This window comes from Dendropsophus ebraccatus, chromosome 10 (genome assembly GCF_027789765.1).
Source record: "Dendropsophus ebraccatus isolate aDenEbr1 chromosome 10, aDenEbr1.pat, whole genome shotgun sequence".
NCBI lineage: Eukaryota > Metazoa > Chordata > Amphibia > Anura > Hylidae > Dendropsophus > Dendropsophus ebraccatus.
In genome coordinates, this window is record NC_091463.1 from 85423321 (window position 1) to 85444890 (window position 21570).

A 21570-nucleotide genomic window follows, 5' to 3' on the forward strand; every position below is an offset into this window, starting at 1 on the left:
TGTCACTTGCATACTGAATTTTTCTCCAAATTTCACTGCTCGCGTAAAAACTCCGAGACGTGAGTCAGTGTTTTCAGTCCCTTTATATTTATAGAAAAGAGAGGGCAGACCTGTATGATGTCAGACCCTGCTTTGCCTTATTTATTGGGGGGAGTTTTGTATATACATTGGGTCATAAAACACTCATTGCTTTCATGTCCCCGTATAAAGAAACTTTTAATAAAATTGATATGTAGTCAGCGCCCCTCCCTTGGCGGAGCGGATCCCTTCGGCTTACTGTCACTTTATGTTGCTCACATTATCATTAGGCTGTTTCCAATTTGCAGCAGAGGAATGTGAGTTTGGTTTCTGTGTCTTGGATCTGTGAAACCTCAATTAAAAGGCAGCAACACCCACCAGATGATGGGATTTAGGTGCGGATATAATAAGGCTACGTTCACACTAGCATAATACGCACACATTGTTGCTTCTGTGTTATGCCAGAAAGTCCCTGTATGAGGAGTCTGATGACCCATACTTATAGTGGTCAGGCTGGGATTCTAGCTATAATACAGATGCAACAATGTGGCTGTATGCCTAATAAAAATCCTATTGCCTTGTGCATGACCAAGATACAAACAAGAAACTGGATAATACTATTTTTATTTTTTTTTTCCTCTGTATCAAATTATGGCTTGTTTGGGTTGTCATAAAATTGACAGTATTAACAGGCTGAAGTTGGGGAGGGGTGCTAAAAGGGGCCGTGACCTGGACTCACCGATTTACAGTGGTGTTTCTTATGGTCCTATTACACGGGACTATTATCGTGCGCAAAAATCGCTATATCGTTCAAATTTAAACAATAATTGTTCTGTGTAATTGCAGGCAACAATCGAAAAATCGTTCGTATGTCGTTGATTTAGATCTAAACCTAAAATTATCGTTCGCTGTAATGCCACATTTGTTCGCTCAAGTTCCGCATTTTTTCACTAATCGTTCAGTGTAAATTGCACATTGTTCATTGTTTTGCTGGGATCAGAAGGAATAAACCATCATAGTAACAATCGTATCTAACGACCATCGTTCTGTGTAATATGGTGAACGAATTTAGGTTAACAATAAACAATCTCGTTAGCGATCATTTTTTGTTAGTCGTTAATCGCTCTGTGTAATAGGACCTGCACCAGCTAATAGATATGGCTGAGAGATGTGTGCAGCTTTGCCTTATAGGCGCTCACCACCTGCATGGGGTCTGATTCTGGGAGTACACCAAGAAATAAATTGCACATCCTTATGGTGCGTTTACACCGAAAGATTTATCTGACAGATTTTGGAAGCCAAAGCCAGGAATGGATTTGAAAAGAGGATAGATCCCAGTCTATCCCAGTCTGACCTGATCCCTGTTTATAGTCTGTTCCTGGTTTTGGCTTCAAAGATCTGTCAGATAAATCTCTCTGTGTAAACGCACCATAATGCTGCATTTACACGGTGTGATAATTGGCCCGATCATACGATTAACGATTTCGAAGTAACAATTTTTTTTTTATAACTATCAGCATTTAGACGGAACAATATATCGTACGGAAAAATCGTTTTGCGATTGCTTAAGCCTATCTCGCACATAGGTTAAATCGGTAAGCGACTGTTCACACAGAACGATCTGTGAATTTTTTGCGGACGACCAATGACAATTCGAGAACATGTTCACGTAAGATTATCGTTCAAATTCGATCGTTATCGTGCAAATTAGCACGATAATCGTTCCGTGTAAACGCAGCATTATGCTTCTCTGTTCTACACGTGACAACCATTGGACATGCCCGATCGGAACTTTTGACGAGTAATTTTTTTTGCTGGTTAGGGCTCGGCCACACTAGCGTTTTTCTTTGTTTCTAACGGATCCGTCTATATTAATTAAATGGATGAGCATAAACTGATGAGCAGACTGATGCAAACTGATTGCAAAATGTTCATCTTTTTTTAATGGTCCGTTTGTATTTTGGCTTAAAAAAACTGACTTTTGTACATCAGTTTGCATCTGTTTTTATATCCGTTTATTTTTCTTCTTTGGTTTCTTGCTTCTGCGCATGCTCAGTGCAAAAACGGATGGAAAAAATGGATGTTAACGGAAATACCTTCCGTTTTAGATCCGTCCTCATTGACTACAATGTAAATAAAACCGGAACTGCACTTTCCGTTCGTGATCCGTTTTTTTAAGCGGAAAGAAAAATACTGCAAACACTATTTGTTTCTTCCGTTCAAAAAAACGGATCTTGAACGGATTGCATGCAAACGGAGCACAATTAGGGCAAACGGAGCACGCTAAAATAGCATGGTAATCTATGGGGATTTTAACGGATCCGACAGTTTCAGTTTTGCTTACTCTAAAACGGAAAAGGTAGACTGAATGGTGCCGGATGGTCAAACGCTAATGTGAACATAGCCTTAGGCTGGGTTCACACTGTGTTTTTGCAATAAGTTTTTTTCATCAGTTTTTTTGCAAAAAAAGATGAAAAATTGATGCATTTGTGTGCATCCGTTTTGATCCTTTTTTTTTTTTTTTTTTTTTTTTACAATGGAAGTCAATGGAAAAACGGATTGCAAAAACGCAGTGTGATCCCAGCCTTATATGATGAGCAGTAGTGGTCTGCAGAGCCTCCTAGTGAGTCCTTGATACCCAGTATAAAGGAGCTCAGGTGTTCAGTTCTGTACGGATACAATGTTGTGTATGTGTATATGTAATACTTTCTGAATAAGAAACAGGGGTGGTTTCTGCTTTCTCAATGTTGTCCTGGTTTTTTTTTTTTTTTTTTTTTACCAAGTAAGGACATGTCAGTGTTCTCAGGGCCTCTCCCTTTGTTAGACAGGTAGTGTGACTTTTTTTTTTTCTTCCCGTCTCTTCTCGTGGCCCTGCGCTCACACCTCTCGCGGCAGATCTGTATCACAGTTACCTCACCAGTTCAGCACATCTGCCCCTTGACTAGAATGTGTCAATGTGGTAAAACCAGATCATAAAGACCTCTCTGCACTGGCAGACATGGTGGCTTCATGCTGCTGCCTCTCACACAGAACGTTACAGCAGGTACACAGCCATTCCCTAACATACCAGCATTATTGAATAATCGCTCTGTTTGCCCGCAGGGTTATTATTAGATCAGTCCTGCAGCTAAGTTCAAATTCCACCCAGATTCCCTGATACTGGTTAGTAAACTTAGTGTCACAAACTTTTTTTTTTTTTTTTTTTTTTTTGCAGAAATCAATAGTCCAGGCAATTTTAATAAACTTTGTAATTGGGTTTATTAGGCAAATATGCCATTATCTGCATTCAAAAAGACTTTCCCCAGGTCCCCCCCCCCCTCCCTCTTCTTTCTTATTCACTGCTCATTATCAGGAAGTCTTGACTGTTCGCCGAGTCCTGTGTAACCTATGGAGAGAGGAGGAGGGAGGTGGGAGATTAGTCACCAGCATAGGACAAAGGATTACACAGCAGACCTGTGTGAAAGCCGCTATTCAGAGGTCAGAGAGGTCAGTACTGACTTCAGAGGGGAGAGCCCATGATGTAGATGTAAATTAACTTTGTCCTGTTTTGGTGCCGCATCGCCCTCCAGCTTTTTCATGATAAAAATGCATTTTTTGCTAATAAACCCAATTACAAAGTTTCTTAAAATCGCCTGTACTATTGATTTCTGCGGAAAAAAATTTGAACGACGGTGAATTTAGAGGGGTTATCCAGTTAGGAAAACTTAACTGCTTGGTTCCAGAAACAGCACCACCTGTCCTCAGTCTGGGGGTGTCGGGTTTTCCAGCTCAGTTGCATTGGAGCTGTATTGTAATGTCACACACAACCTAATGACAGGAGTGACGCTGTGCTTTCTCTAATCTATATACCCCCTTACCAATGCTAGCAGAGTTGCGTTAGACCAAAAACCCATCAAAGTTGTATATTGGATGATCACATTGACAATCTTCAGCTGCGTTATTGCAATCGCCTAATTCAATGCACAACAGCCAATTGATTCAGAATTACTTGTGGTTTCCTAGGGAAACCATCAGCAGGGTAAGATCATAAAGCTGAGGTGAAAGGGAAGCTACAGATCTGACAAAACCCCTTACAGATCAAACAAAAAAAAAGGTAACGCTCTATACCAGGCGCTTATACCTAACACTCTGCCATCAGTCATGTACATTGTCACTTCTTTGCTATGATGTATTGGTCTGGTTGGCTCTATCATATGATATCCCATCATATATTCAGCATTGAACCTTCAAAGTGAATGTAGACTGTACTTCCTAAATGTCTGCTTGTGACTCTGAGACACAGGGACCGCAAGGGACAATGAAGTCTGTAAATGACCAAACATCCTGTGTAGGCAATTGAGTTTGCATGACTTGCTGTCACATCTATAAAGTTCTGTGTCCTAACTTGTGCTGTAATTGGGACATGGACTTTTTTTTCTTTTCCCCAGTGTTAATGTTGGGAAGTTGGAATGTGTAATAAAAGCAGGATTGTGCCAGCATGGAGTAAAGGAGCTTTGTGTGCACTCTGTGGCGGCGGTAGCTTCCAGTACAGTCCAATTAGTGTGCGATTTGGGGGAGCGGGATGTCTCTCCAGGCGGCGGCAGCCCACCGCCCCTGTGCTGTGTTCTGCATCACATCTCATGGAGAAATAGAAAGTGACTGCAGTAAATGTGCCAGAAGCAGTGTGCATGGAGAGTGCTTCTCCCCTGTCACAGTGTACACACACTCGTCTCCAGTAGTGTTGCAGCCAGTGTAGACTATATTGTTGAGGTTAGTTGCAGGTTTGGGCTTGCAGACATTTCGGTTTGTGGATGTCTGCTCATGTGGAACAGACCTGTTCGGAGGGCTGGGCTAGGGAATCTGCACCCGGGGCTGGTTGTCGGGCGTAACAGTTGAGATGGTGATGCAAACGCTGGCACTAGAGAGCCGCTCTGTACACAGACTATCTCTAGGATATTCAGGAGCGCTGTGTACAGGGCACTTTTTTGCAATGCAAATCACATAGGTGGCCTCATTCAATTATACTCTATTGGCTAGTGAGATGTGCGGCCTTTCTCTTGTCCTTTAGCAATCATGCAAATGCCCCCCCTCCTTCTCCCCATCCTGTCTCATAGGGGCTGTGTGCGATCCGGAAGTCAGAGCTTCCTTACTTAAGTCTCAGATAAACACACTGATTGCTTTCAAGGGCCCCTGTCAGCAGCATGTTGCTTGCCAGTTTTTTTTCTAACCATCCACATCATCTGAACAATCCTTGGCTTACCCAGTGCACGGCGTATTTATGCGTCTTACATCTCTATCGATAACCGTGCGAGTCAGGCTTAGATTACTTTGCATCGTACCTACATGTCACACTAAGCGTTGTAGAAATCTGGCATCTTTAGTGCATCAAATCGAAAGTGCGGTTTTATTGGACCATAAAAAGGCCTCGTGGATGTGGATTCCGCCGAGTCATGCAGATTTGCACTTCAGATAGAGAGGCAGCCCTATTGGTTGTGGCCCAGATTTTCCAGAAGAGATAAAACCTAAGGTCTGAGTGTTTCTTTCTGCAGCTCACAAAATTATTAGCTGCTTAGTGATTCCTTATCTTACCCTCTAAAAAGGCGACTTACGGCCATCATTTTGGCTCATCTGTCTGCTTTCCACACGTGGGTGTTTTTACAGCTATGCCGGGATGCTAAAGCACCTTTTGGTTGTGGAAAGATTGCAGGTTACTGCCCTCAGTATTGTCCTATGGGGGAAAAAATCCAGTCCAACAAGTTGCCCACTATCCCACACACATCCGGAAACATTGAGGGTGCATGACTAATGCTGCGTTCACACAGAAAAGAGGAGAAATCTCCGTCTTTGACCTGCTCCCTGTTTATAGTTAGAGATGAGCGAACCTTGAGCATGCTCGAGTCCATCCGAACCCGATCGTTCGGCATTTGATTAGCGGTGGCTGCTGAAGTTGGATAAAGCCCTAAGGCTATGTGGGAAACAGGGATATAGCCATTGGCGGTATCCATGTTTTTCAGACAACCTTAGAGCTTTATCCAACTTAAGCAGCCCCAGCTAATCAAATGTCGAACGATCGGGTTCGGATGGACTCGAGCATGCTCGACGTTCGCTCATCTCTATTTATAGTCTGTTCCTGGCTTTGGCTTCAAAGATCTGTCCGATAAATCTGTGTGAACACACCATTAGGGTCCTATAACATGGATCGATTTTTAACGATTAACCACAAAAGATAAACGATCGCAAACAAGATTGTTTATCGTTAACCGGAAATCGTTCACCTTATATCATTTACAGAACGATAGCCGTTATTTACAATCGTTTCTACGATCGTTATTGTGATCGTTACTGTGATTGTACTCCATCTGATCCCAGCAAAACAATGAACAATGTGCAATTACACTGAACGATTAGTGAAAAAATACAGAACTTGAGCGACCGAATGTGGAATTACAGCGAACGATTAGTGAACGATTAACAATAATTTTAGGTTCAGATCTAAATCAACAACACATGAACGATTTTTCAATCACTGCCTGCAATTACACAGAACGATTATCGTTTAAATTCTAAAAATATAACAATTTTTCGCACAATAAACGTCCAGTTTAATAGGGCCCTAAAGGTCACTTTGGAGTCATACAAAGTCTTTCAGCCCATTTCCATATGTGACTATTTGGTACATTGCTCTATAGGTGAGTACAGAAAAGCTACAGAGCAGGGAGGGGCTGACTGTAGTGTCTATCATTACACTGTGTGTGAGGGATAAAGCCACTACCCTGCAGTACATCTTTATTGCTGGATATGTCTTCATACTTTAATAGGCTTGTAAAGATCAGACAGGTACGTGGCAGCTGTACAGTAAAGCGCGGCACCTGTCATGTACCTCCAGCATGGTTCTCTATAAAGTCCCTGTGGTCTGAGAGCGTCCGGAAGGCGTCTGGGCAGCATTGTAAGGGAGCGGAGAGCATCCTCAGCCATGTTTGGGCTGCAAGTGACTCCTGTTTCCTACAGATACTGCCCTGCTCCTTGCTCACATTTCCTGGAGCAGCTGCTTAATAGGATTTGTCCAGTAGGATCAAGCGATGGGAATTCTCCTCATTCTTTATCCTTATTAGGCATTTGCAAACTTTTGAATTTTGGGACGAGGAAATTCTTTCTCACACTGCCTCCCCATGTCCCGGCTGCCCCCTCTCTGTATTATTCTCATACACACGTGTGTTATACTGTGCATCTCTCCAGTCCTCTCTTTCGGGGATTAATGTTGCTTTTGAACCTGACTCTAATGGACGAGAGTCACAAATATTTCTAAAAAATCTCCCGTGCTTCAGCCCCAAATATGGCAAAGCCTGGAGCGCCCGCTCTCACATCGCCTAAACTTAGCGGCTCTGGAATCTCGGAGGTTTTAAATAGGATTGTTTTACATCAAATCCCAAAAGGATGAAGAGATGATGGTCTCTGCTGGCATGTGCCTCTGCCTAATACACTCGAGATGGGCTCCTCTATCTTTTAGCACAGGGATGGGGAATCTACGGCCCTCCAGCTGTTGCAAAACTACAATTCCCATCATGCCTGGACAGCCGAATGCTGTCCGGGCATGATGGGAATTGTAGTTTTGCAATAGCTGGAGGACTGTAGGTTTCCCATCCATGTTTTAGCATATTAATATGAAGTTTCAGAGGGTTTTTTTTTTTTCTTCTTTTAATTGCAAAACAACAAATTCTTTCAGTCATGATGTGTTGCAAACGCTCATTGTTTATAGTCCGACGTGATGACATGCTGTCCATAGTGATGTCATACTCTGATGCAGGGATCGTCCGCCTTGCTGTCACTACTACCAGTTCTATAAACAATGAGCCATAGGGAGGAGGGAAACTAATTGTATGACGAAGGGGGAGCTGTATTGTAGGTATGAATTAGGACGTCATGCACACCAGGCAGAAAGAGGCTTTATCTGTAAAAGAAGTTGTTGTCGTCACCGGATTGAGCAGATAACGTTCGGAGATTTGACGGCTTTCTGTAAAATTAGGAATAAACGCTTCCCCCATGCAAAAGTTTACTTTCCACATGAGAATTAAAAGTCGATCTCACACTCCTAAGTGCAAAAGTTTCACTTCTCGCTCGATAATTAAAAGCCGAGAATTCTCCAAGTATATAATGTGCGCACATCCCTTATTTCTCATCCTGGAATAGGGGCAGCCCCCCAGCTTTGGCTGTCCAAGCATGATGGGAATTGTAGCTTTACAACAGCTGGAGGGCCGGAGTTTGATATTTGTGTCCTAGAAGGAAGAAAATTACCTGGAAAGCGTTCACCCTATACGATCTTATTACAAGGGGTGATGTCGACCTGTCTCTTATTACTGGCAAGGGAGTGATTCCAAGGGACAGATATTTAAAGGGGTTATCGCTCCACAGGCCTGCTCGGAGGGGTTATCCAGCGCTACAAAACATGGCCGCTTTCTCACAGCATCACTTTTGTCTCCAGTTTGGGTGCAGGTTTTGCAACTCTGTTCCATTGAAGTGAATGGAGCTTAATTTCAAACCACACCTGAACTGGAGACAAGAGTCATGCTGTGTCTGGTAGAGGATGGCCATGTTTTTCTAATACTGGATAACCCCTTTAAAGTGAATGTACCATCAGTACATTTGCTTTAACTTTTGCACATAACTAGAACAGCCCTGGTGCGGGGAAGCCAATGCCATGGTCCCTTTTGTGATCCGTGGCCCAGTTCCCGTGCACTGCGCTGGTCTATTACTGGGATGAAGCACTGGGGCCCCGGCTCCATTAACTTGGCCCAGCCCCCTCTGTAAGTGGCAGGTTCCCTTTTTCTTTTCTTGCCCCTGTAGGAAGAGCCTGATACGATCCTTTGTCTTATTTGGTTCAGTAGTTATGATTTATGCTAACAAATGCAGACATGAGACGTGACTGAGACTCAGTGCTTGTATGTGTACGTTCATAGAGGAAGGAAAACAAACATTGCAGATAAATAGAATACATTACACCACGCCGAGTTCCGCCAGCCTGCTGCTAACAATGCGTCCGCACTGATTGGCAGAAATCACGTGTATTCTGTGCCGCAGTGCATTTGTGGATGATCCCCAACTTCGCACAAGGTTTTAAGTTTTTTTTCTAAAATAGAGATTGTGCATGAGAATTATAAAATCACTGTTGTCATGATCCACACATGTACATAATGGTGGATGTGTGTAACCTGGGACCCCGCACACCCACTAGACTGAATGAGAGGTAATCTGTTTAGTGCCCTTCTGGCTTAGAAGGGTTGTGCCACCTGTCCATATGATTAGGTCAGTGTTCACACATAGATTTGTTGCAGATTCTGCAGCAACAAAATCAATATGTTGGAAACAAGTTCCTGATCTGCATGTACGGACATAACCAAAAGCAAAGGTGTCAGGTTTGCGGCCCTTCAGCTGTTGCAAAACTACCATTCCCATCATGCCTGGACAGCCCCTGCCCTTCTGCCATATTTCCCTAGCACTGGTCTTCACCAATATCATCTACTTCACTTGACAGTAAAAATGTGTTGGTGTTAGCAAAAAACCAGGAGAAGGTGACCATTTTTTTTTCTTTTTGCTGGACTGCTGGCCCCAGGCCCCCTCCTATATTACACACCCAGTTGTTCTACTAGTTTTCCATTCTAGTTTCCCAGGTTTCTGCCGGAAGTTGTTGTAGACCAATGTGTATAATGCTAAACCAGTTTACGAGAAGCCATTGTGAGAAGCGCTTGTATCTGTCTGTGCCCGACCAAGCACCAGCTCTATGCTCCATAGTTGCAACACTTACTGGTATCCTATATGTCAGGGCAGGAAGCTGTGTTGCAATAAACCACAGTCCTTGTACATCACAAGTGTGCCGGACCCTGGATGCTGAGCAGATGGCCGGTGTCACTGTCTGCCTACACCTGCGGGGCCTGTAATGTTCTCTGCTTTATGATCCCAGACACAGATGTCTATATATACCAGCTTGCTTTGAAGCTGTGTGAATGCAGCATGAAAAATAAATGCCATATGTGGTGGTAATGTTCCTGTATGTGTCCCAGCAAATGTCTTTTTAGTGTATGGTTCAGCAGCACAAAGTGCAGGCCGGATCAGTGTTTGTGCATGATGACTCTGCAGATGTGCTTCATCTATGTGCGAAAACCACAGAGGTATTAGGCGCCTTATTTCCTGCTATAGATGTGTTGTCTTCTCATCTGGTATTCAGCTTGCAGATCTTAGTTGCACATGATAATGTCCACTCCCAGAATGGAAAGATCCAAAGAACCATATAGCACATTGCAACCTGCTTCTATACAGAGCTATAGCCGGTGGTATACAGTCAGCTGAAAGCATTTTTGCATGTATATGGGGGAGCCAAACTGTCTGTGGTGTTGTTAGACGTATAACGCTTAGAGTTGAAATGTGGTGGTATGAGATGGGTGAGAGTACCAATGTAACAGATCCTGTAGGGCAGCTCCTTCTTCTTACTACTGGGATCAGCTGGTGTGTGGTTTCGACAGACCTTAAAGGGGTACTCCAGGCGGGGCTTATTTTTAGGGTATTGCCAGGGAGGGGGTGGAAATAGAAGTGACGGGCGGCCTCTTTTCACCCCTTCCCCGGCGTTACGCTAAAAATAACCCCCACCTCTTTAATTTTGAAGGCACTATCCAGACCTTTTTGATATTGTGCTGCAGGTATAGGGAAAATAACAAAGCGCCTATACTCTCCTTTCCGTGCTCCCCTGTGGCGTCCTCCGCTGGTCGCAGCCGCTGCCACTTCCAAGACTAACTCATCTCAGGAGTGATAGCCAATCACTGCCATGACGGGACAGTGCCACAGTCAGTGATTGGCTGAGCGTTTTTCACTCGCTAGACAATTTTTTTTTTCTTGGAAGTTGTGGCAGCTGCATGCAGCGGGAGACCCCGGAGACACTGCAGAAGACACCGCAGAAGAGGTAAGCATAGGCTTTTCACACACACAGGATCTGCAGCAGATTTGAAGCTGCAGATTCAAAGCAAATCAATTCTGGGCCATCAAATCTGCTGCGCACCCTTAACCTGCCAACGATCTACAGCTGGGATGGGGAACCTTCGGCCCTCCAGCTTTTGCAAAACTACAACTCCCATCATGATGGGAATTGTAATTTAGCAACAACTAGAGGGCCCAAGGTTCCCCATCCCTGGTTTACAGAGTTTGGGTACCTTGTTACTTGTGGGGACAATCCACTGACAGGCTCTTGTGGTTAGTGATGGATACTCTCCTAGTGAGTTATTGCAGCCCTGTCCCGTGACACCCCTCACCCCTGGTTCTCCTCCTCAGTGTTTCTCTCTAGCATTCCGCATGTCACCTACAAGACAAGATCAGCCTGCCCCTGACGTGCCTCTGTGCATCAGCGTTTACATTGTACCAAGAGCTAAGTATACATAGATGCATACTTTCCGTTCCTCCATAATGATCCTTCATATTTCTGTAATGCAAAAATCAGCCTCTTGTTTTCTGTCCAGAATGGAATCTGCGAGTATCCTGGCGAGAGAACATTTGTCAGAGTTTCAGAGTTGTCTAACCGTGAGCGCGTTAGAGCGGAAATGCTCAGCGGCAGGAAATATGTGTCTGCTGGGCTGGGGGAGAGGCTCGGACTGTATGTCCTGCAACTAGTGGCTCATTTCAACACCTCTGTCTGCAGACCAGAGACAAGACTGCGGCCACTTCCCATTGCGGGGTGATGGGGGTTATACATATATGCGTGGGAGACGGGACTATTACTTGTGTGAATCTAGGGGCCACTGGACGCATGAGTGGTTTGGTGCTGTCCCCGCACATTCCCGGCCTTCCTGTCCTGTGTGTTTAACATTCCTTATGTCGCTGACTATGTCTTGATCTGCGTGTTTGCTGGATGCCGGCCCAGCCAGGAAGCACTACATCATTCTCAGGGAAAACTTGTTTCTGCTCCTGTGTTCTAGTATTCCAAAAAAACATCCCCAGTGTGAGTGCCTCCTGGTGACCGTCCGTCCTCCTCCACGGAGAGAATTACGTGACCTGCCTGAACTTTCTGATTTCCTGCCTTCCGAATGATAAGGTGTTTGCAGAAGTAGATGAAGCAGGACTTTTTATATGCCAGGGGCCTGTGCTTCCTGCCACACCTTTCTCCTGTAGATTTTATTGGCAGTCCAGGAAGCTGGTTGCACATAGATGTCACATGGTTGTGCTCGTAAAAAAAAGGTTCAATTGCCGCTTTCTCTACTCAGATGCAAAAGAGCATGCATTCTTCATGCTGCCAGATCCTTTAGAGTACTCTCCAGTGATGGCCCATTGATAAACATGACTGCAGAATATGTCAGCGTCCTTTGTTCTCCCCTGACCGCCCCCCTTCCCCTCCGTCCCTATCCAAATGCAACTGTTAGTCTGTCAGGAGAGCACACACATCAGTAATGGATTTAGATTTACAAGCCAAAGCTTTGATGCCACATTCATGGGAATCTTTCTCCCACCCCCCCTCTTCTTGTTCAGATGAATGACTGATTTCACGACTTGCCTGTGCCACATTCCTCCAGGCTGAGCTCATGCCAGCCACACGGGTTAGCCGGAGGCAGGAAGGGTGGGGAACAGCTGGCTTCATCCATGGATTCAGTGCCTCTCCTTACCTGATACTAGGTGACTGACCATAGCAGGGCGGAGGAGTTGGTAAGCTGCAGCTCCGACTCCACAGCCCTGGACCATACATAGTGCCACTAAACCTGCATTGTGTATGTACCCCGGCCGCAGCTCCGACTGCACAGCCCTGGACCATACATAGTGCCACTCAATCTGCATTGTGTATGTACCCCGGCCGCAGCTCCGACTCCACAGCCCTGGACCATACATAGTGTCACTAAGCCTGCATTGTGTATGTACCCGGCCACAGCATGCTATTCAACACTCACAACTGTTGTCATTCTGGTGAAAGTAGTTGTGTCCCAGTTTTTGAAAAGACTAGGGATATTCTGATTCCTCTGTGTCTCAAGAAGAAAAAGACGGAACAAAACTAAAAAAAGCTATGACATCTGCCTGCAAACAGTAAATTGAATTCTCTCTTCCGCAGGACTTTCCACTTAGGTTTGATGGATTTATTATCATTTATCTTCATGATCCAGAGGGAGAGTAAAGTGCATCTGTTTCTGGGGAAGAGGAGGAGGGGGAGGTATCACATACAGGAGGAAGGAAAAATCTCTTCTAGAACAAGATCCCAAAAGCAAAAAGTTTCTATAAAAGTCAGGCCGCGTAGTATCGGCTGTGGCTGGGTCAGGCCGCGTAGTATCGGCTGTGGCTGGGTCAGGCCGCGTAGTATCGGCTGTGGCTGGGTCAGGCCGCGTAGTATCGGCTGTGGCTGGGTCAGGCCGCGTAGTATCGGCTGTGGCTGGGTCAGGCCGCGTAGTATCGGCTGTGGCTCTAGACTTTGCAATGAGTGAAATGTGTGGCTTGGGAAGAGGCCTGTAAGGAACTAAGATAAGAGGAGCCATCTTGAAGGGGTTATCCAGCGAAAATCTTTTTCTTTTAAATCAACTGGTTTCTGTCCATGTCAGAAAACGTCTCCTCCTCTGGACAGTTCCTGACATGGACAGAGGTGGCAGCAGAGAGCACTGTGTCAGACTGGAAAAAATACACCACTTCCTGCAGGACATACAACAGCTGATAAGTATGGGAAGACTTGAGATTTTTAAATAGAAGCAAATTACAAATATGTATAACTTTCTGAAACCAGTTGATTTGAAAGAAAATAGCTGGGTAACCCCTTTATTGGGGGCCTGGACCTCAGGACTGTCAATACTGATGTGATGGGGGGTGTGTATAGATGAATCGGCGATTGGTCCCCCAGTATTTATACATGCAGTGAATTATTCAGAAATCCTGTGCAATTGGGTGACACTTTTCTAAAGGTAGGCATGACATATCACTGGGATACCACTGTGTCACTGTTGCGGCTCCAACCTCTGGTATCATAAGAAGGAGGAGGCGGCAGCTGTAGTGCGCTGCCCCTGGCCGCCTGTCTGTGCAGCTACATGAAGTGAATAGGGCACAGCCAGATAGAAGGGGAAATCTTGGGGGCAGCAGCATCACTGGATAGCTGAAGGATCGGAGTTGTAGTTTTGCAAGTGTTGCGGAGCCACCTGTTGTAGAACACTGTGCTATAGGGATGGGATATGTCATCACTTTGCCATACCTTCATACCTTTTGTTACTAAGTGTCTCCTGTAGCCTTCACAAATGTATCTTTATGCTGTATTCAGTTTTATAACAATGTAAAGAAGGAAGTATCCCTCCCTGCCTGCGCACAGCTCCATATCCCAGTACACAGATCAGTGACCATTCCTTCCCTCTTCTCCTGACTCATCCTAGGATATTCCTGCAGAAGGATGAGGCAACTCCCTGAGGGCATGATAAACCTCACAGCACTGGAGTGACTCTAGTAAATCATCCTCTCCGGACCACACGTGGACCCCGGTTATGATCTGCAGCCGGCATAGTGATCGTTTTTCCTTGTGTCTGTGACCTACATTCTGGGGTTATACATGGCCCGGTCTATACGCTAGTGCTGGGAGAATGGTTTTATCTTATTTCTGGAATAAAGCGGTCATTTTTGTAAGTCTGCATAAACCCTTTAAGTTACATATGTTGCAACTAATCTGCAGCGTTCAGTCCCATGTGAACTGACTTCAATAATCCTGGTTGTCAGTGGAGGATACCAGGAGCATTTTACACTGTTCATCTCAAAGGGAAACAGATTCATTTCCACCCTGTCCAACCATTTGTTTTCAATGTCCACTGTAAACTCCAGGCTGCCTCCATACACAACAGGTTGTCACTGGTATCTCCAGTCACGAAGCTGTCACCTCTGTGCTCAACTTGTTTTGCTGGTAGTTTGTTATATTGGGGTGGGGCACCTTCTAATAACATATATATATATATTTTTTTAACTTTTGTAAATGAGGATAAATCCCGAACAGACACTTTAATTTGTATTTGTCTTAAAGGATTTGTCCAGTGATACGTGACGTTTTTGTAGGCCTTGTTGACGTTGATACAATGCTGCAAACCACCTCTAGCACGGAGGGTCCCGCAAGCCAAACAAGCCAGCACATTAAGGTGTGGCAGCCAATAATAAGCAGCCCAGGACAAGTCATTGCATAGAGAGCACAGGGTGTGTACATAGGGGGAAGTGCTTGTTACTGCAGCCGGTTCACATTCCACAAACCTCACCTGCCCCCTCCTCAAGGACGCCCCTATCCTACATGTGAAACTATGACCTGGAAGGGGCAAGAATGTCAGGAATTAGAGTGTGCGTGCTCTGGCTGGGCAGGTCTCCCAGCTAAGGGGACAGGGTGTTGTAATGGAACAAAGGGGATTTCTGATTTGCAGGTGAAAGAATTTGCCAGTACTATATGAGTAACCAGTCCCTGCCGTAACAGGTGCTGCATCCAAGGATGTCCTCGCCCTCCCCATATTGATGCAATGAAGGGGTGTGCCCATCCCTCTCTCCTCTACAACACCCTCTCACTACTAACGTAGATATTTTGTAATTGCGGAAGGTATTCACACCTCCCTAATCCAGCCATTTGAGCAATGTGAAACCTGAAAATGACAGCAGAGATGGATGGTTTCTGCCTCTGAAAATGAGGAGTCCTTTACATGAATAAAAACTTTGTAAAGAAAGCAGTACCGGCACTTCCCTTCTGGCACAGCTTTTGTGTAATTGCAAGACGAGGTTGCTAGTCATGAAATACAAAGAACACTCAGATATTTATTTCATATAAACTTTACAATTCCAGCAGGTTTCTGTAGCGGGCTCGGGCGCCAACCACTAATTAGTACGAGCTATCACAGCAGTTTTGGGCGCATGCGCACTTGGTCTAGCTTGTGCTAATTAGTGGCTGCCGTTCAAGCCCGCTACAGATAAACCTGCGGGAATTTTAAAGTGAATACGAAATAAAGTCTACACATGAGTACGGTGAGTGCCTTCCCACTTTTTCCTCCTTCACGGACACATTTACGTGACTAGCTTAGGCACTCCTCCTTAATAAGTGTCCGCTCTGCTGGCAAGCAAATTTTTTATTAAAAGATATTTTGCATGCAAGCCAATGGAGAGAAGTTGGTCATACAGGGGTTAATGTGGAGGCATTGTCTCTGCGAGGGATAATTGTGCGCCTATTTCAGGAGATGTGACTCAGTCTGCTGTGTGGGGGGGAAGGGGGCCAAGGAAATGACCCAGAAATGTTTGTCTTACTAGAGGTCTCTTAGTTGGCACTGAAATAGTGGCTACACCCCTTGGCTCTGCCCAGCTGGCATTTCATGGGTGGTGCCATATCATGAGACTTTCCTTCCATGGCATGCCCTGATTCCGAGACCTTTCCACTCCTTTCTTGCCTTTTGCATCATATTGTGAATCATTCATTCCATAGGCCGATGTGTCTGTGTAATAATTCACCCAGCAGATCACTATGACGTTCCTTCCTACTGTCCTGTGTGAAGCACTTACGGCACGTAGTAAAGGAAGAGACTGCCACCTTGAGCTGGATGCCAATGGGACCCACGCCTAGCTTATAAGGAAGGTTTCACTGAAACTCCTTTACACAGAATTATTAGTCAGATCTCATTATTAATAGATCCGAGAATTTTAGTTATGAAGCGTGTTTGGTATATAGAAGTATGTATGCAATTTGTCTATCAACACCAGTGTCTTATGTATGCGTGCAATGTCTGTCACTCATGGTAACAAAATTTTTGTAGATTGGTATATTATATACATTCAATTGTTAAGGTGGCCACCACCCTCAATAGCTGCCCGCAGATATATTTCTGTATTGATCTTTGATCAAGTTAATCTTGAATGGTTTTGCACAGTTTATATCCAATGTTACCTACACACCACTTTAAAGCGAATGTACCATCAGTACATTTCGCTTTGTTTCGTACATGGATAGAAGGAAGCCGGTGCTGCCGTCATTTTTTTGAACAGCCGCTCGGTTTCCATGTACGACGCCGTTCTATTCCTGGGTACTGGTCTGGTGTAAAGCACTGGAGATGGGCCCGTTCCATTGATTCCTTGAGCTGCGTCCCATTCCATGAGCTGCGTCATAGAGGGGATGGGGTTTCTTCCCACTGGGGGAAAACTGGCCCGCCTCAAGTGCTTCACCCCCAGACATGAATTGGGCCGCAGTTAAAAAAAAAAAAACAAAACAAAAAAACAAAAAAAAAACCGGCATCGGCTTCCCCGTGCCAGAGCCATTCTATACATGTGCGGTACTTAAAGCGAATGTACTGATGGTACATTTGCTTTAAGGCTCCATGCACATGGAGCAAAACTGGCGGAATCCCAACAGCCTCCCTGTCATAATGACAGTCTATTGAAGGCTTGTGCCTCCTCTTTCCGCGTCTCCGGACATGTCCATTCTTCAGCACGGAGAGAGGAGGCGTGCGAGCCTCCCATAGACTGACATTATGATAGAGATTCCGCCAGTTTTGCTCCGTGTGCACGGAGCCTAAGTGGATGCTCGACTGTCAATGACAAATTTTCATGCATAAAACATAGTCGATGATACATGTGCTCTAAAACATTTGGCGCTTGGTCGCTGGGCTTGTTTACGCCAGGTAGTGTTGGGGAGAAGTTGTTGGTACGGATGATAGTGTGGTGATCTCTTGAGTGTGCGGTCTCTCTGAACTGCTAGTATATACACCACATTTCACAGTGTTTAATAACATACATGGAGGTGGTTGCCATGTCTACAGATGTCTCCGCACCGCCTCATTTAAGGCACTGTGATTATGAGTGGATTGGAGGAGAGAAGTGGCGGTTTTATGTCAACTCTTAAGAGTTTCGCTGCTCGGGTAGGTTTGTATGCAAGCGTCAAGAAAAACCTAAGATCCATAATTATGCTGATCAGTGTGATTGGAGACGTCCGCATCTCTAGGAGATAATCCATCTGTTCTCATTCTACACGGTTTCCTTTTTTTGTATAATTATAGGATGGTGTTGCCTCAGTCTCTACCAAGTATATATTTTTATCTTCAGCCCCATAGACCTCAGTTACCTGGTTGCTGATTAAGCTCGCTCTTCTCCCCATAGACTTTCACAGCCTGGTGTAATTCCCACCTGAGGAAAGCTGGCACTCAGATCGAGAATATAGATGAGGATTTCAGAGATGGGCTGAAGCTTATGTTACTCCTGGAAGTTATTTCAGGTGAGTTATACATCATGTCTGTTTTGTAAAGCTTTACAGAGGTGAAGGAGGTATTTAAGGGCCTTTTACATGGGGCAGTTGCCTGATCCTGGTCAATTATTGCCTCCTTGTAAAAAGACCCAGTGATCAGCTGGTCACTGAGATTGCATGGCCTTAAAGGGGTTATCCAGCACTACAAAAACATGGCCACTTTTTCCCTCTCGTCTCCAGTTTGGGTGGGGTTTCAAACTCTGTTCCATTATAGTAAATTGAGCTTAATTGCAAACCACACCTGACCTAGAGACGAGAGTGAGGGAAAAGTGGCCATGTCTTTGTAGCGCTGGAAAACCCCCTCTAAAAATCCTCCCACAGGATGTGTGACCAATAATGATGTGTGTAGGGTCACATAACTAATCTAGTGATCATTTGTGTGGCCCTGTCTACACAATAGTGGCTACTCTAAACGGAACCTGTCACCTGTCTGCTCATTGGAAAGGAATACAGTAAAGAATGTCTTATACTTGACTAACCTTTTTTTCACTTTTTTTGTCTGTTTTAGGAGAGCGTCTTCCCAAACCAGAGCGGGGAAAGATGAGAGTCCACAAGATCAATAATGTTAATAAAGCACTGGACTTCATTGCAAGCAAAGGAGTAAAGCTGGTCTCCATTGGAGCTGAAGGTAAGCAGATTTTTTTTTTCTTTTTACTTCAGTGTTTCTTGCATAGGATATAGTGTTGTATGTCTCTTGGAGCGCGGGTGCAGGCAGTGCATTGGTTGGAGCACTTCTAATATATTGTTTTCTTCCTAGAAATTGTGGATGGAAATGCAAAAATGACCCTAGGAATGATCTGGACCATTATCCTTCGCTTTGCCATTCAGGATATTTCTGTGGAAGGTAAAAGCCTTTACACTTTGGACTGTTTTTCTCTCACCAATTTCTTGTTCCTTTCTCCTTTCTTCTTCAGTTTCCTTTCTTTCCTAACTGTTCTAACTTTTCTCCACAGAAACATCTGCAAAGGAAGGCTTATTGCTCTGGTGTCAGAGGAAGACTGCGCCTTATAAGAATGTCAATGTACAGAACTTCCATATCAGGTGATGGATAATGGGCTTGTATAATGGGCTTTCCCATAGTTGTACCCCCACCGATCAGCAGCGATAACACCATAACCATAGCCGACAGGTTCCCTTTAAAGCGAAGGTACCACTGGGTACAACCAGTTTAAAAAAACAAAACGTCCCACTGGCATCCTCGCGCCGGTCTGTTCATGTAAAAAAAAAAAAGTGATACATTCGCTTTACTGCCCAAAAAACAAACATATCTGTGTAAAATAATAGAAGGCAAAATTGGTTACAGAAAGTGTGGTGAGTGGTTGTGAGTGGAGATGCGCTAATTTCCAGTAATAACAAAGCGTATCGCTTCATTATCTCTGCAATCCGCTCATCAGCCGGCTGCCTTTTGGCTCAATACCGTTCTGTGCCGCTCCTCTTTGGGTGCTTGAAAAAGCTGTATCCAGTCCTGGAAAACTGGGAGAAGTTTCCCAGGACTGGATCCATCTTTTCCCAGCACCTGAGGAGGAGCGGCATTGAGTTAAAAGGCAGCCAGCTGATAAGCAGATTTCAGAGTAACGAAGAGCTTCGCTTCATTGTTGCTGTAAATTTGCTTATCTCTAGTTGTGAACATTCTAGATGTAGTTGTGTTGGGAATTGCAATGTTTGTCTGCCGGCCACCGGCCACCATCTTCCCCTTGTGGGTAGTCTGGGTTGGACCACTGCTCTAGTCATTCCTCTCTGTATGACATGCCGGATCTGTGTAAGCGTGCAGATTTGCTGTGGTCACTTGTCATGAAGCAACAGCTCAGTGTTGATCAGGCCGCTACTTGGCATAAGAGGCCACTGAGATTATTCACTAGGAAGACTAATGGCTGTAGTTAACTACAGACTTTAAGGATAGTAAAGCTTATATACTACCTCTAATGTGCTAACTTCACTACCTAACCAATCATTTTCTCCTTTTGCAGCTGGAAGGATGGCCTTGCCTTTAATGCCTTGATTCACAGACACAGGCCAGAGCTTATAGAGTATGATAAGCTGAGAAAGGTAAGAAAAGACACGTTACGGTCTTCAGTAATCCAGATCTCACCCGTTCATTGGCATCATAATACATTTTTCTTTGTTTTGCTAATATCTTAGGATGACCCAGTCACCAACCTGAACAATGCCTTTGAGGTGGCTGAGAAGTATCTGGATATTCCAAAGATGTTGGATGCTGAAGGTACGGACCTCGGGCTGTGATGACAGTGCTGACTATAGAAAACACCATTTTTTTTTTTTATCTCAATACGACTAGGATGAAAAATTAAGTTTCTAACAGTTTTTGATTCTGCAGTTTATATACCAACCTATGTGCCTACAGAGACAGGAAAACCTGTCCCTTCAGCTGTTGCAAAACTACAATTGCCAAATTCCTATCATGCCTGGACATTGGAATTGTAGTTTTGCAACAGCTGAAGGGACGAAGGTTCCCGGTCAGTGGTTTACATGGTAACACACAAACCCTGTGTAGTCTGTCCTGCTAAATGCATATTACAGCACATATAGGTCTTTGTAGGATTCTTAAACTAAGACCTGTGGTAAGATTTCTTCATTTTTCATCTTGCGTTTAAAGAGGCAGTTCACAAAAAATTATTGGCCCCCCGGTAGGCGCTTACGCGTATACTCATCGCTGCTGATAGGTGTCTCGCAGCGCAGTTCAAATCCGGCACATGCTCACATCCGCCTCTGCTGTGACTCCTCTTTTCTGTCCTGTGATTGTACGCCGAAACTCACACGCTTTAATGCATTCTCTATGGAAGCGTGTGACTTCCAGCGTTCAATTACAGGACAGAGAAGAAGCGTCACTGCAGAACCTGAAGTGAGCTCGCGCCAGATTTGAACGGCTCCGCAGGACGCAAAGCAGCTGCGGTGAGTATATGTGCCAGCGGCCACCCGGGGGGGGGGGGTTGGGGTTGGGGGCAATAATATTTTGTGAACTGCTTCTTTAATGCAGATGGATGGAGATCACGAGCGCTAATCCAGGCTTCATTGGTCTTCCAGCCTACACATACAAACCAGCAATTTATCTAATAAAACTTTTGCTTACACAGTAATCCGGGGCCAATGACCTTTATAATCTTGAAATTTTCCTTCCTCAGACACTGGCCGTATGACTTTATTTTGAGCCCTTTCCAATGAATAAATAGGGGCCCTGAATGTTGAACACTTTCTTATTTTTTCACCTTATTTCCTTTGTTTACAGACATAGTCAACACCGCTCGTCCTGATGAGAAGGCTATCATGACATACGTTTCCTCTTTCTACCACGCCTTCTCAGGAGCCCAGAAGGTAGCGTT

The 21570-nt window shown here is 44.7% G+C and overlaps 1 protein-coding gene across 2 annotated transcripts in view; it reads left to right on the forward strand.

Moving 5' to 3' along the window:
- Positions 1 to 21570, forward strand: part of LOC138766256 (alpha-actinin-4) — a 42469-nt gene that overhangs the window by 11149 nt on the left and 9750 nt on the right. Inside the window, exons 2-8 of one of the 2 annotated variants that reach the window (XM_069943705.1) lie at positions 18088 to 18202; positions 18741 to 18860; positions 18990 to 19076; positions 19186 to 19273; positions 20200 to 20278; positions 20372 to 20453; positions 21477 to 21562. In XM_069943705.1, the coding sequence (XP_069799806.1) occupies positions 18088 to 18202; positions 18741 to 18860; positions 18990 to 19076; positions 19186 to 19273; positions 20200 to 20278; positions 20372 to 20453; positions 21477 to 21562 (657 nt within the window). The remainder of the gene's footprint in view (positions 1 to 18087; positions 18203 to 18740; positions 18861 to 18989; positions 19077 to 19185; positions 19274 to 20199; positions 20279 to 20371; positions 20454 to 21476; positions 21563 to 21570) is intronic. The other variant, XM_069943706.1, reaches the window with a different exon arrangement.